The 12,962-nt window shown below is 31.3% G+C and overlaps 1 protein-coding gene across 1 annotated transcript in view; it reads left to right on the forward strand.

The window, feature by feature from the left end:
- GABRG1 (gamma-aminobutyric acid type A receptor subunit gamma1) overlaps positions 1-12,962 on the forward strand; it is a 60,456-nt gene that overhangs the window by 6,524 nt on the left and 40,970 nt on the right. Inside the window, exon 2 of the mRNA XM_007469914.1 lies at positions 10,643-10,791. Within this exon, the coding sequence (XP_007469976.1) occupies positions 10,643-10,791 (149 nt within the window). The remainder of the gene's footprint in view (positions 1-10,642; positions 10,792-12,962) is intronic.

Below are 12,962 nucleotides of genomic sequence, written 5' to 3' on the forward strand. Positions count from 1 at the left end.
AAAGAGTGTTTTGTTGTTTCTGTTCTACTCATTTGTATTCTCTCCCTTTTGAAGTGAAAGTTCTGAGAGGATACTTATGTCAATGAAACTATTTTACCTCTCATTTTATGGTCCCAAGACTTAGGGAGAAGGTATATCTTTTTGCATTCAAAAGAACAGACTCCCATTTCTTTCTTTCATTTAATTTTAAGATCTTTTCATATCGTTTATAATTTGATAAGCCACAATATTATGCCTTAATTTTGCAAAAATTTTAGCAGCCTGATAGAATTTATCTGATGCATAAGTGCATCAAAGGCTTAGAGAATGTGAATGTCATGAAGTGTTACATGTTTCTAAGTCTAATTTATGTTCCGTTATGTTGTATGAATATAAAGTGAAACAATGGAAAATTTGTTGTCCATTTTAATATACTTTCAATCCAGCGGTAATTTTTTAATGGACTGTGAAGAAAATTATGGTTTCTTTCCCTTCCTCCAAAAAATATTCACATGGAACCAGTCTCAAAAGAACATTTATAATCTCTGTGTATTCATCATCCCCCTAAAGACTATTCTTTGGAAGCACGGTTCCCAATTTTCTAAACTCTGTTTTAACAAAATAGCGTTCGCCTGCCAAACAAAGCAAATAAAAAAATCCTCAAACTGGCAAAATATATTGTTTTATTATTAGTACTAGTTGTTATCTTAAGGATCAATCACTAAGCTATGAGCAAAGATGTTACAAAAAATAATCTGCTATATTTTATATTTTTCTGTTTTTGTTTTCTTTCTAAAAATATGTTACTATACTAATTTTTAAAAATCGATTCTGATATCAATCTGTCCCTTTTCTCATTAACTAATATAACCCTACACTCCTATATCTTATCTAACCAGATCAAACTACGTTCTACTAGATTTAGGAATTGGCCATACCCCTTTTGAAACTAACAGTGAAGCTCTCTGTGCCCAAAGTAATCTTTACTGCCTTTAATTTCCTAACATTAGTGTAATTTTAAAGATGCTATGTATTCTACCTTACCAAGGAAACTACATAAAAATCACAGTGGATGAAGATGTCACATATTATTTTTTCTCTGAGACTAATATTACCCATCTCAAATTGTAGAATCATTAATATATAATCCAATTTCTGTTCTATTCTGTGGACATAAAATATTTTAAATTTTAAGTTTTTTACCAAATAGTTTAGACCTTATTTTTCTTTACTTGCTTTCTTAAACAAACAGTTTAAGTAATCTCTAAGTGACATACATATATGTTGTTGAAATATATGGGAAAAACAAAACTTTTTCCCCTAATGTCATAATCGTTTTGATCATATAATGTAAATAATAATGGAATAATACTTAGTCCATTCTACTCCTCAAAATTACTTAGCAATTTGGAGCCTATACTTCCAGATTTTTCCATAAGTTTAAACAAATATGTGTATACATATTTGTGTGTACATTTTTTATACAAATGAAATCTAACACTTGTTTTTGTCACACAGCTAATATCAAAGATTTTTCTAGTTTTGTACACATACTTAGTTGTACCTCCTTTTTAATGATGGTATGGTATTCTATATTAAGGAAGTATCATAATTTATTAAATTATTCCATTACAGATTCTCTGTCTTTTTTTTCTTTATTATGAATATTGTTACTATATATATATATATATGTATACACATATGTACATGCTTTTAGTTTCAATATTTCATCAATGTTGCCAAATTACTCAATTTATTCTATTAGAGCAATTTATTCTATTAATGGTTATAAAAATGCCATATATCTATATTATCAATAGTACTGAATGTAATGAATCTTTTAATATTTTGCCAATGTGATGGCTAAAATTTGTCACATTTTAAAGTTATTCTCCCTTGCTACCAGTAAATGTTAGCACAGTTTGTTATTTTTATTAGTCTTTTTTTCCCTCTGAAATTTCTGTATACCAGTTATGTTGTAAATATCTTTGTCTCAATCTATCCTTTGTCTCCAGTCTTTGTCTAAATGGTCTTATGTCCTCCATGAGTTATTTTTCCTTTTTTTTTGGTCTTTTTTTTCCCTTTCCTGGTTTGGTTACGTGTTGCATAGAAAGACCTCCTCATCTCAAAAGTTAAAAAACGTTTTCAATATTTTCTTTAATAGTTTTATACTTTATTATATTTTTATCTTTAATATATCTGCAATTTATTGTCTAAGTAGTAATCTAATTTATATTTTCTAAATCACTTGATAAACCTTTCAATCCAATTTACTGAATAATTCATCCTTTCATTTCTAAACTGACTAGTCACGTTTATTGTATACTGAATTTCTAGACACTTGGGATCTGAATTTGAAGGTTTGATTTTGTTTTCAGTGATTTCTTTATGTGTTATCACAATATGGTTTTGATTATAATAATTTCTTATAATTCTTATATTGATTCTTCTACTTATAGTATAATGATTTTAATCTTTTACATAGGAACTGTGGATTTTAATTAAAGCTTTATTAAATTTATAAACTAATTTGAGAATTATGTATTAATAATATTGTTTTATAGCCAAAATATTTATTTGCCTTTATTTTGTTCTATTCTTATATTCTTCAATTGGTGTTTTAGTTTCTTCACATAAGACAGATCTTCCCTGCTATATTTTTTGTAATTGTTTTATAGATTGTATTGCCATTGTGAAAGAAATCAGTTTTTTTTTTAAGTTTATGATGGATGAGTACTAGAATCAGAAAGTTACTGCTACTATGTTTCAAAATTTATATTAGGTTAACTACAATCAATTCTCTGATTAAGACCAATAATTACAGATTTTAGTTGTTTATTTTCTTTATTCATTGTAATTTTACCTGTAAACAGCAAGATGATTTCTAATATTTGGTCCATTTATTCATTTACTTAGTGAATTTTTTTTTTATTTTATACCTACTATATGTCAGGCTAAGTGCCAATGGTACCACATTGAAAACCTTAACCCTGGCTTTCAAGGAGCTTAGAGAGGGTCATAAATAAATAAACTAAATAGCTAATTAAGATGCAGTGTGATCAATTTAATGGTAAAGTTAAGCACTGGACAAACTGGAACACACTTATTTAATATTCTAGGCATGCTTTCCCTTCCCCCTCCTCAAATTTTCAAAGCATTCCTCTCTGTGCCTCAAGTGATGGGTCCCAAATTCTTTTGTGTTAAGAGAATAATCACAGAATTGAGTGGACTATCAATTCACCTTTCTAAAACTCTGAAAGTTCAAATCTGTAACTCTATTATCTATCATCTTTTACTTATTTTGCTTCCCTACCAACTTTTATGAGCAATAAAAATGATTCAGCATTACTACCCTAAAAAGAGCTTTGTACAAAAGAATTAAGCAGGTAGAATATAAAGGCAAAAAGAAAATAAGAATTAAAGTTTTTTAATTTTAACTTTTATTTTCTTTGACTTTCAGATCTAAATTCAGTGCCTATACATACTCTTTAAAAGTTAGCTCCTGTAGGCTTTGACATTAAAATATAGCCTACTCAGAAACATTAGAAGAGGTATGTTTCTTCCCTGGAACTTGTCACTTGACTTATAGAAATGTATCTGATGTTCATAAACAAACACTAATTTGTCATGAGCAACAGATCACAGATGAGGCCTTGTTTGGAACTTCATCTGCACTTTTTTTTTTAAAATAACCCATTTTATTTATCCATTCCACTACTGATGCATATTTGGATTTTTTTTCTGAATTGATGGTACATCCACTAATGCTTCTCTGAATATTGTGGAACAAGCGTTTTGGTGAACATACTATGTATCTGCGTTGAGTATGTACCTGGGAGTGTAATTATTGGGTCATAGAGTGTGTGCACATCCATCTTTAGGAGATAACACCAAGGAGTTTTTTAAGTGGTTTTAACAGTTTGCCCTCACAGCCCTGTACAAGAGTTCCAGTTGTTCCACAACCTCATCAACACTTGGTGTTGTCAAGGTTTTTTATTTTAACCATTGTGGTTTATGTATAGTGGTATCTCGTGTTTTTAATTTACATTTTCCTCATGAGTAATGATGTGGAGTGTCTGTTCATGTACTCATTCCCATTAGGTTATCTTTGTTTGTGAAAGGCCTAATCAAATCTCTGCCCATTTTTTTTTCCTGATGGATCATCCATCTTTTTCTAAATAATTTATGGGAGTTTGTTACAATTTTAGAGATGAGTCTTTTTTTTTAAGTTTTGCTATATAATTTAATATTATTTATTGCCTTGTCCTAAACAGCTTGAAATTCAATTTTGTAATCATAGCATCAGCAATATGTATCGTATTTTTTTTTACATCTTTATTGGAGTATAATTGCTTTACAATGTTGTGTTAGTTTCTGCTGTATAACAAAGTAAATCATCTATACATGTACATATATCCCCATATCCCCTCCCTCTTGCATCTCCCTCCCACCCTCCCTATCCCACCCCTCTATGTGGTCACAAAGCACCAAGCTGATCTCCCTGTGCTATATAGCTGCTTCCCACTAGCTATCTGTTTTACATTTGGTAGTGTATATATGTCTATGCCACTCTCTCACTTTGTCCCAACTTACCCTTCCCCCTCCCAGTGTTTTCAAGTCATTCTCTACATTTGCATCTTTATTCCTGTCTTGCCCCTAGGTTCTTCAGAACTTTTTTTTTTTTCAAATAACTCAATTCCGTTTCTTTTTATGGCTGACCTATATATATATATATATATATATATATATGCGCCACATCTTCTTTATCTTTTCATCTGTCGATGGACACCTAGGTTTGCTTCCATGTCCTGGCTATTGTAAATAGTGCTGTAACGAACATTGTGGTACATGACTCTTTGAATTATGGTTTTCTCAGGGTATATGCCCAGTAGTGGGATTGCTGGGTCATATGGTAGTTCTATTTTTAGTTTTTTAAGGAATCTCCATACTTTTTTCCATAGTAGCTGTATCAATTTGCATTCCCACCAACAGTGCAAGAGGGTTCCCTTTTCTCCACACCCTCTCCAGCATTTATTGTTTGTAGATGTTTTTATGATGGCCATTCTTATTGATCAGTGTGAGGTGATACCTCATTGTACTTTTGATTTGCATTCCTCTAATGATTAGTGATGTTGGGCATTCTTTCATGTGTTTGTTGGCAATCTGTATATCTTCTTTGGAGAAATTTCTATTTAGGTCTTCTGCCCATTTTTGGATTGGGTTGTTTGTTTTCTTGATATTGAGCTGTGTGGGCTGCTTGTATATTTTGGAGATTAGTCCTTTGTCAGTTGCCTCATTTGCAAATATTTTCTCCCATTCTGAGGGTTGTCTTTTCATCTTGTTTATGGTTTCCTTTGCTATCATCTGCACTGTCTTAATAGATAATGGAAGAGTCTTCCCTAGGTGTCAGAACAAGGGCATTTGCATTGCAGTAAACTTTATATGAACTATATCCAGGGTGACTTTACAATTTATCATCCAAATTAGGCCATTTTGTGAGTGAAAGAGGTTACTATTAATATTGTAATTATTCTAGGACAACAGGTGTAAATCAAGATTGTCCTGGGAAAACCTTGATGAATATTTACCCTTTGTATGAAAAATAGTTTATATTGATTGATTGACTTGTTATAGACATATATATATATATATTCTAGCTGTAAAGATGAATTCTCCTCATGATTATATGGCTTAGCATGCCTTGTATTCACTTAACCTATCTCTCAGTTATCATTAGTTTAAAACTTTTGCTTGTTATATTCAGAAGAGTAATACAATACTTAAAGTACTCTTTTACATACAATAATTTACTATGTAATCAGATGGATTTGTCAAGGTATTAAAATAAGTTAGTAAGACCAAAAAAAAAAAAAAAAAACCCAACACTGATACAGGTGACTCAGAAATTTTCTTCAGTAACAAGTTACAAGTGTCAATTAAAGAATATGAGAAGCGAAGGCCTCAGAGAAACAGATGCCAAGTTGGGATTGGACATGTAAGAGATTTTTGAGAGAAATGCCTGTGCAGGGTAAATTAGAGGAAGTGGAAGTAAGCAGAGAGAGCCTTCAGATAATAACAGAGGTCTGATCCCTGTGCAAGTATAAGGCAAAGAGGATGTTTGGGTTAAAAGAGTCTCAGACTAGAGAGCCCTACTAAACAGGCTTTGGCCAGGCCAGCAGGATTCATCCAACACAAGTTGCCCTTTAGAGAAGGCCCTAGTCTTGCAGGAACGGGTCTGTACTATCATTGCCACAATGTTCATTTATTGCCTGAAAGCAGCCCGGGGAAGCTTGGATCTGGTACAGATGCAGTGCTGGTCCAGAGGGCTGGCGCCTGGGCTGTCAGTCAACCATGTTCCTACCCCAGGAGAATCAAGTAGCAACTTTATAAGGCTGCCAATTTCATTTTCTTGGCAGAGTGTAAAGCTCTACTTGTCTCTATAAAAACCTCTACTTAATTACTTATTTTTTATGATTAGAAATTGATTTCTGGGCACTATCTGGTGTATAGGAAGAAGCAGTTCACTCTTAGGTAGGCATTAATGTCAAATTAACTCCTTTTCATGTAGTTATATTACAAAATTATGCAGAAAAAATGTAGTATACTATTAATATACAGAACAAAATTAAATTTTCTACAGCTCCACTAGCATAGAATACTTAGTGTATTCATTATACTGCTTTCCAGTTAAATCTTTAGCCATTTTATATCTAGGTTTTGATCAAGGCAAATTATTATATGTTACTTTGCATATAACATTAAATTATGAAAATAATTTAATATTTTTACAGACTTTTCATAATCACCAATTGAATGGATGCATCAATCACACCATATGGACATATAATACTTTACTTAAACCTGCTCTTTTGTTTAAAATTTGTGCTACTATAGATAACACTGCGATAAGCATCTTTGTATATGATGGTTTTTTGTATCATTTGAATAGTTTTCTCCTTCATTAGAAAATAAGATCATATAGATCAGGAATACAATTTTACTTATCTTTTTGTTTTCAGCAATTAGCATATTTGTAATACATGGTATTTTCTCTATAAATGAATTAAAGCATTGGACTGAAGACTGAGCACACACTTTAGAAAGTCTTTTTCATCAGAGAGAGAGTGTGTGTGATTCCTTGAAATTATTATTCTAACTTCTCAGAACTCAAAGGCAGAGACTAAGCATTCTACCCATGCACAACCCAAATGCACTTGCTAACTACTTACCATAAATGTCATTGTGTTCTTATAAATTAGAAAACTCAAAATCTAACTACCCTGGATTGTTTAACAAAGACAAAGTAAGATACCATGGAAACTTCAAAGAGAAAAGGAGTCTTCAAGCTAAATCAATTTTGTTTCAGATCCTGGCTCTATTATTTAATAGTGTGGGTCCTGCGAATTCTATAAATCTATTTTTTTCTAATTTGTAAAACAGGAATAATAATGTTTATTTCATGGGATTACTCTGGATTAAATGACATACCTTAATATGGAAGAAACCTAGCACTCAGTTCATAAAACATGGTAGGAACTTAATAGCTGATAAGAACAATAAAAACATCAATCATCAAAATATGATGAAAAATTTAGTAAAATTTATAAAAAAATTATTTAGTAAAATTATATCCTAAGGGGTATATTTATTTCCAATAATGATAAAGTTATACTCATTCAAATTATTTGAGAAGTGCTTGCAAATGTCTACAAATTCCCATAATATTATCTAAGAAAATAATACTTGTTTCCTCCAAATGAATGTTCACTCAACATAGGTAAATGTTACAAAACTTCCAGTCTATGAATGATAGTGAAACATCAGATATGCTATATGAACTATCTTTAAAATTATGTGTTTTTAGTCACCAAAATAATACCAATGTGAAATTAAGGTAGTTAATGAATATTCTGAAGGTAATTCAGAAAGTGTGGAGGAAAAATGAAGAAAATTAACTATAATGAAATTTCCTTTCTGTTATTGCCAAAAATGAGGAAAGTTAGTTTGTGATGTCATTGAGGTCAATTTTTATATTACCTCTGAGATAGCTGGGAAAAGGGGGATATAAGTCAGTATAAGCATGTGCTTCCTGGATTACCAAGATGTTACTACCCTAAGACATAGGAAAAACTTATATTTTTTTCTGGGAACTTCCATTTGACCACAGTTATATTTCAAAGAAAAATCAAGTTCTTATACGTGCAGTGGTCTGCATCTATCCATCAGATGTTTTATTTTATAAAACTGGGATTTAAAGCTAGATAGATGCCCTAAATTTTTGTTGTTGACAATATCTCAGCGGTTTTAATTAGATAAAATTTTCCTGGAAGACACATGAGCAGGATTCTTAATATTTCAGTACTTCTAATGCTTTAGTTTATAAATGAATGTATTATGTACATATGTATAATTTTATTGAGAGAAAATAAATTATTTAAAGGAAATCATACAACTGTATTTCAGTAGTGTATATTTTTGAAGTTAAATACAGCAAAACAATTAATATAAGTGAGCACTTCATTAAAAATCTGTTAAATAAATGCACTCCAGGAGTTCACACAGGGATAAAATTTGTATACTGTGGTAATAAATTACCCACAAATCTCAGTGGCTTACAATACTAAATGTTTATTTCTCACTCATGTCCATTGAGCGAGAATGGACATGTCCATTTTACCAGGACATGTCCTACATGTCCATTGTTGGTCAACTGTGGCTATTCATGTTGCCTTCACCCTGAAAGTGAAGTCATGGAGTAGTAGCCTCTGCCTGAGTATGGCTGGTCTTCTGGCAGAAGGACAGAGAGATATGGTGAATCATGCACTGACAATAAATCTTCTGCTTGGTAGTGATGTATGTTACATGTATTCCACTAACCAAAGCAAATTGCAGGGCCAAACCTGAGTTTAATGGGACAGGGATGCATTGCAGAAAGGAGTATTTCAGGTCACATGACCAAGTTAGAAGTCAGTGGAGTGAAAAGAATAATTCTCTGACAGGAAGAAGAGGAAAAATATTGAGAAGAATAATGTACTCCATTATCCGTTAACTCTCCATTAATAACTATCAATACAATTATTGTAAAGATTAAATGAGGTACAAATACTTACAGGTTAAGTTTTAATTTACAATGTTAATTTATACTCTTTAAAAGGATAAAGAGAGTTGATGTTAACTAAACTTATTGTGGCAATCATTTTACTATATATACATAGATCAAATCATTATGTTGTACACCTTAAACATATACAATGTTATATGTCAGTTATATCTCAATAAAACTGAAAAATAATTTAAAAGGATAAAGGGGGTAAAGGCTGCATTAGCTAAGATGTTTAGGTTCACAGCAAAAGAGATTTGAATGAATAGTGTAGAAATATCAACTAAGGCTGTTAAGATAAACTTGAATATCTACTGCGGGAGGGAAGCTCATCTCTCAAATATATGTAAATAAATAATATATTATAGATTTACCTGATTTTACCTATAAAAGTTTATATATACTTTTTCAGTGGAGGACTAATATTTACTGAAGTTGGGTGTAAGTCTAGGTTGATCTCACTCAAATGAAGGTGGGGTTACTTACAGGTAATAAACAAAGTAGCTTGTTACTTTTGGTGAATTATAGATGAATATCTATATTACTATATGTTTCTACCACAATTCATAAGTAAGCTGAAACTTTATGCTTGTTAAACATACAGGCATAGCAGGAAGCATTAGCTATAGGACCAGGGTTTGAGTCTCAGTTTTGAAAATAAATGAGTTTGTGCTTTGGTTGATTCCCTACTGACTTGTTTCCTCATTTACAAAATAAAGGCAGTGGGTTATTTGATCCCTAAAGTCTAACTTCTAGTCCTAAAATGTGATAATCATGCTTTCCATATATATACACATATATATATGGAAACCATGATTATATATATATGTGTATATATATAGACATGTATATATATATACATATGTGTATATATATAATATGTATATATATGTATACGTGATTATATATATATGTATATATATGGAGAGTGATGATTTGGTAAGACATGGTACTCATGATTTGGTAAGACAATCTTTGACAGAGTTCTTGGAATAGATGTCTGGGGTCTTGGTTCTTCTGACTTAAAAGGAAGAAGCATAGGTGTGTTCAATACTTTTTCCTTTATTCTTTGAACCCTTCTTCACTCATCTTTCCTTAAGTCTTCTTTTCTACAAGTGCATTTTAAAATCCATTTTACCAGACTAATGATTACAACTTTTCCTGCACTTATTTACCTTTTAATTTTTATTTTACGGTGTGGTGGTATAGAGTCACTTACGTATGGTTGTGCAGATTTTGTACCGCACAAATCTAGGGCTACTCCTCACATTATCAGTGCATAATCTCTATGGCCTTAAATGACAGTTGTGGGAGTGGCAAAACTTTATTACATTAATATTATACGATATTTTCTTGCACTGGATTCTTCATTTTTGAGTATTATTAAAACAGGACAGTTCATATGATGTAGGCATTAGTCTTACTGAATGTAAAATATTTCTAACGCTTTTTTCCCCCTCTTTATTATTCTCTTACACAATTAGAATAATCTTAAACTATTTTTTAAAATACACTCCTTGGTTGAACTTTCTATTATACAATTTTTGTTTTTGAATTCTTTAGTGTTGATAAAGCAGATGATGAAGATGATGAGGATTTAACAGTGAACAAAACTTGGGTCTTGGCACCAAAGATTCATGAAGGAGATATAACACAAATTCTCAACTCATTGCTTCAAGGCTATGACAATAAACTTCGCCCAGATATAGGAGGTAAGTTCGAGTAATCATTCTTGGATTTTGGTGACTGTGAAAGCCACATTTGCTGATGTTATTTTATCGTATTTCATATTCCTTGAGTGTCCGATGTGTGTTAGAGACTGAGGGTTTGGCAATTATTACTTGGAATGGTACTGCTTTGAAAGCTTCACAGTTTGATGTGGGAAGAAAGACATCTAAACATTTTCGATGTAATTATTTTACAGTTGCTACAACAGAGCAATTTTTGATAAAACTGCCTGAAAAACTAAGAGATATTTCATAAAAGGGAATATTTGAAAGGTATGTAGGAGTTCCAATTTTTTGCAGTGCTGCACTGTTTTAGTTAATGTAGAATTATAAGCCTTGAGAGTATATTTAGTGTAGACAATCCAACATTGTTCTTCTTTGTCAAAATTGTTATTCTCGGTTCTGAGCATTTCTGTATACATTTTATAAAAAAAATAACCTCTAAGTTTCCCATTGCAACACTTTAAAACAAACAAGCAAAATATAAGTCAGCCAGATTTTTATTGGGATTGCATTAAATCTATAATCAATATAGAGTAATTGAAATGTTTACCATACTGAATTTTTACTGTACCAAATTCATGACATCATATATTCTTCCACATATGTTCAATTTTTTATTAATGTCTTCTGTAAAGAAGTGCCGAATATATTTTACTAGATTTAATTTTCTATATTTGAAGTTTTAATGTAAGTATAAATAGATTTTTTTAAAATTTTACTTTCTGGGCTTCCCTGGTGGCGCAGGGGTTGAGAGTCCTCTTGCCGATGCAGGGGACACGGGTTTATGCCCCGGTCCGGGATCCCGATCCCACATGCCACGGAGCGGCTGGGCCCCTGAGCCATGGCCGCTGAGCCTGCGCGTCCGGAGCCTGTGCTCCGCAACGGGAGAGGCCGCAACAGTGAGAGGCCCGCGTACAGCAAAAAAAAAAAAAAAAAAATTACTTTCTAAGTTTTTATTAGCAGTGTATAGAAATACAATAGATATTTTGCTAATCTACTCTGTCCTCAGCAGCCTTGCTAAATTTATCAACTTTATTTATTGTTATATTAATGTAGATTTTCTATAAACACAGAGAGTAATGACTATTACCAATAATGACTACTTTGCCAATAGTGTTTATTTTGCTAATAATGAACATTCTAATTAATTTTCAAAATTATACTTTTTTCATGACATATTGCACTAAGACTAGAGATCAGTGTTGAATAGTCCTGGTTTGTCCCTGATATCAGGGAAAACAGTCTATATTTCACTATAATTATGATGTTTGATGTAAGCTTGTTTTTTTTTAAGATGCTCTTTGTAGTTCCTTTATTTTCTTATTTTGCTAGGGTTCTTTTTACCTCCCTACTGGTTCAGATGATTTCTGTGCACCTATTGAAACAATCATATTGATCATATTTTGCCCTATATTCTACTAACTTTTTTTCCTGTAACTAACTTTGGCTGATTTTTAAAACTTAAACAAAATTTGCATGTCTGTAATAAATGTTACTTAGTTGTGATATGGTAATATTTTAAAAATATCACTAGATTCAGTTTGATAATATTTAGTTTTGGAATTTTATATCTATGTTCATAAAGGGCATTAGCCAGTTATTTTACTTTCTGTAATGTCTTTTTCAGTTTTGGAGTCAATATTATGCTAACATCTACAAATGAGCTATATTTCCCTCTCTTTTCATCTCTGAAAGAGTTACCTAAAATGGATACTATTTCTCCCTTCAATATTTGGAAGAATTACTTGGTGAAGTCATGTTGGTCTAGAGTTTGTATTTTGGGAAAAAAATTTAGCAGTTCAATTACTTTATTAGTTTTGGTTAGTTTTCAAGGAATTTAAATTTTAAAATTTACTTGAGTTAGATTGTTTCATAACATCTTTTACAATATTTTTAATGTTTTTAGGATCTGAGGGCTTTTCTCCTTCACCATTCCGGATATTAGTAATCTATTCTTTCATTTATGAATAAATCTTGAAGGGCTTTAAAATTTTTATTAGTTTGTCATAAAATCGAATTTTAGCTTTGTCAAATTTCTTTGTTGAAAATTTTCTTAAATTTTATTATTTTACACTATTTTGTTTATTATTAATCTATTTTCCATGATTTAATTTTCTGTTTTCCTAGAATATTTTAATTATTTTTTCAAAATA

The sequence above is a fragment of the Lipotes vexillifer genome, unplaced genomic scaffold (assembly GCF_000442215.2).
Source record: "Lipotes vexillifer unplaced genomic scaffold, Lipotes_vexillifer_v1.1 scaffold716, whole genome shotgun sequence".
Lineage (NCBI taxonomy): Eukaryota > Metazoa > Chordata > Mammalia > Artiodactyla > Lipotidae > Lipotes > Lipotes vexillifer.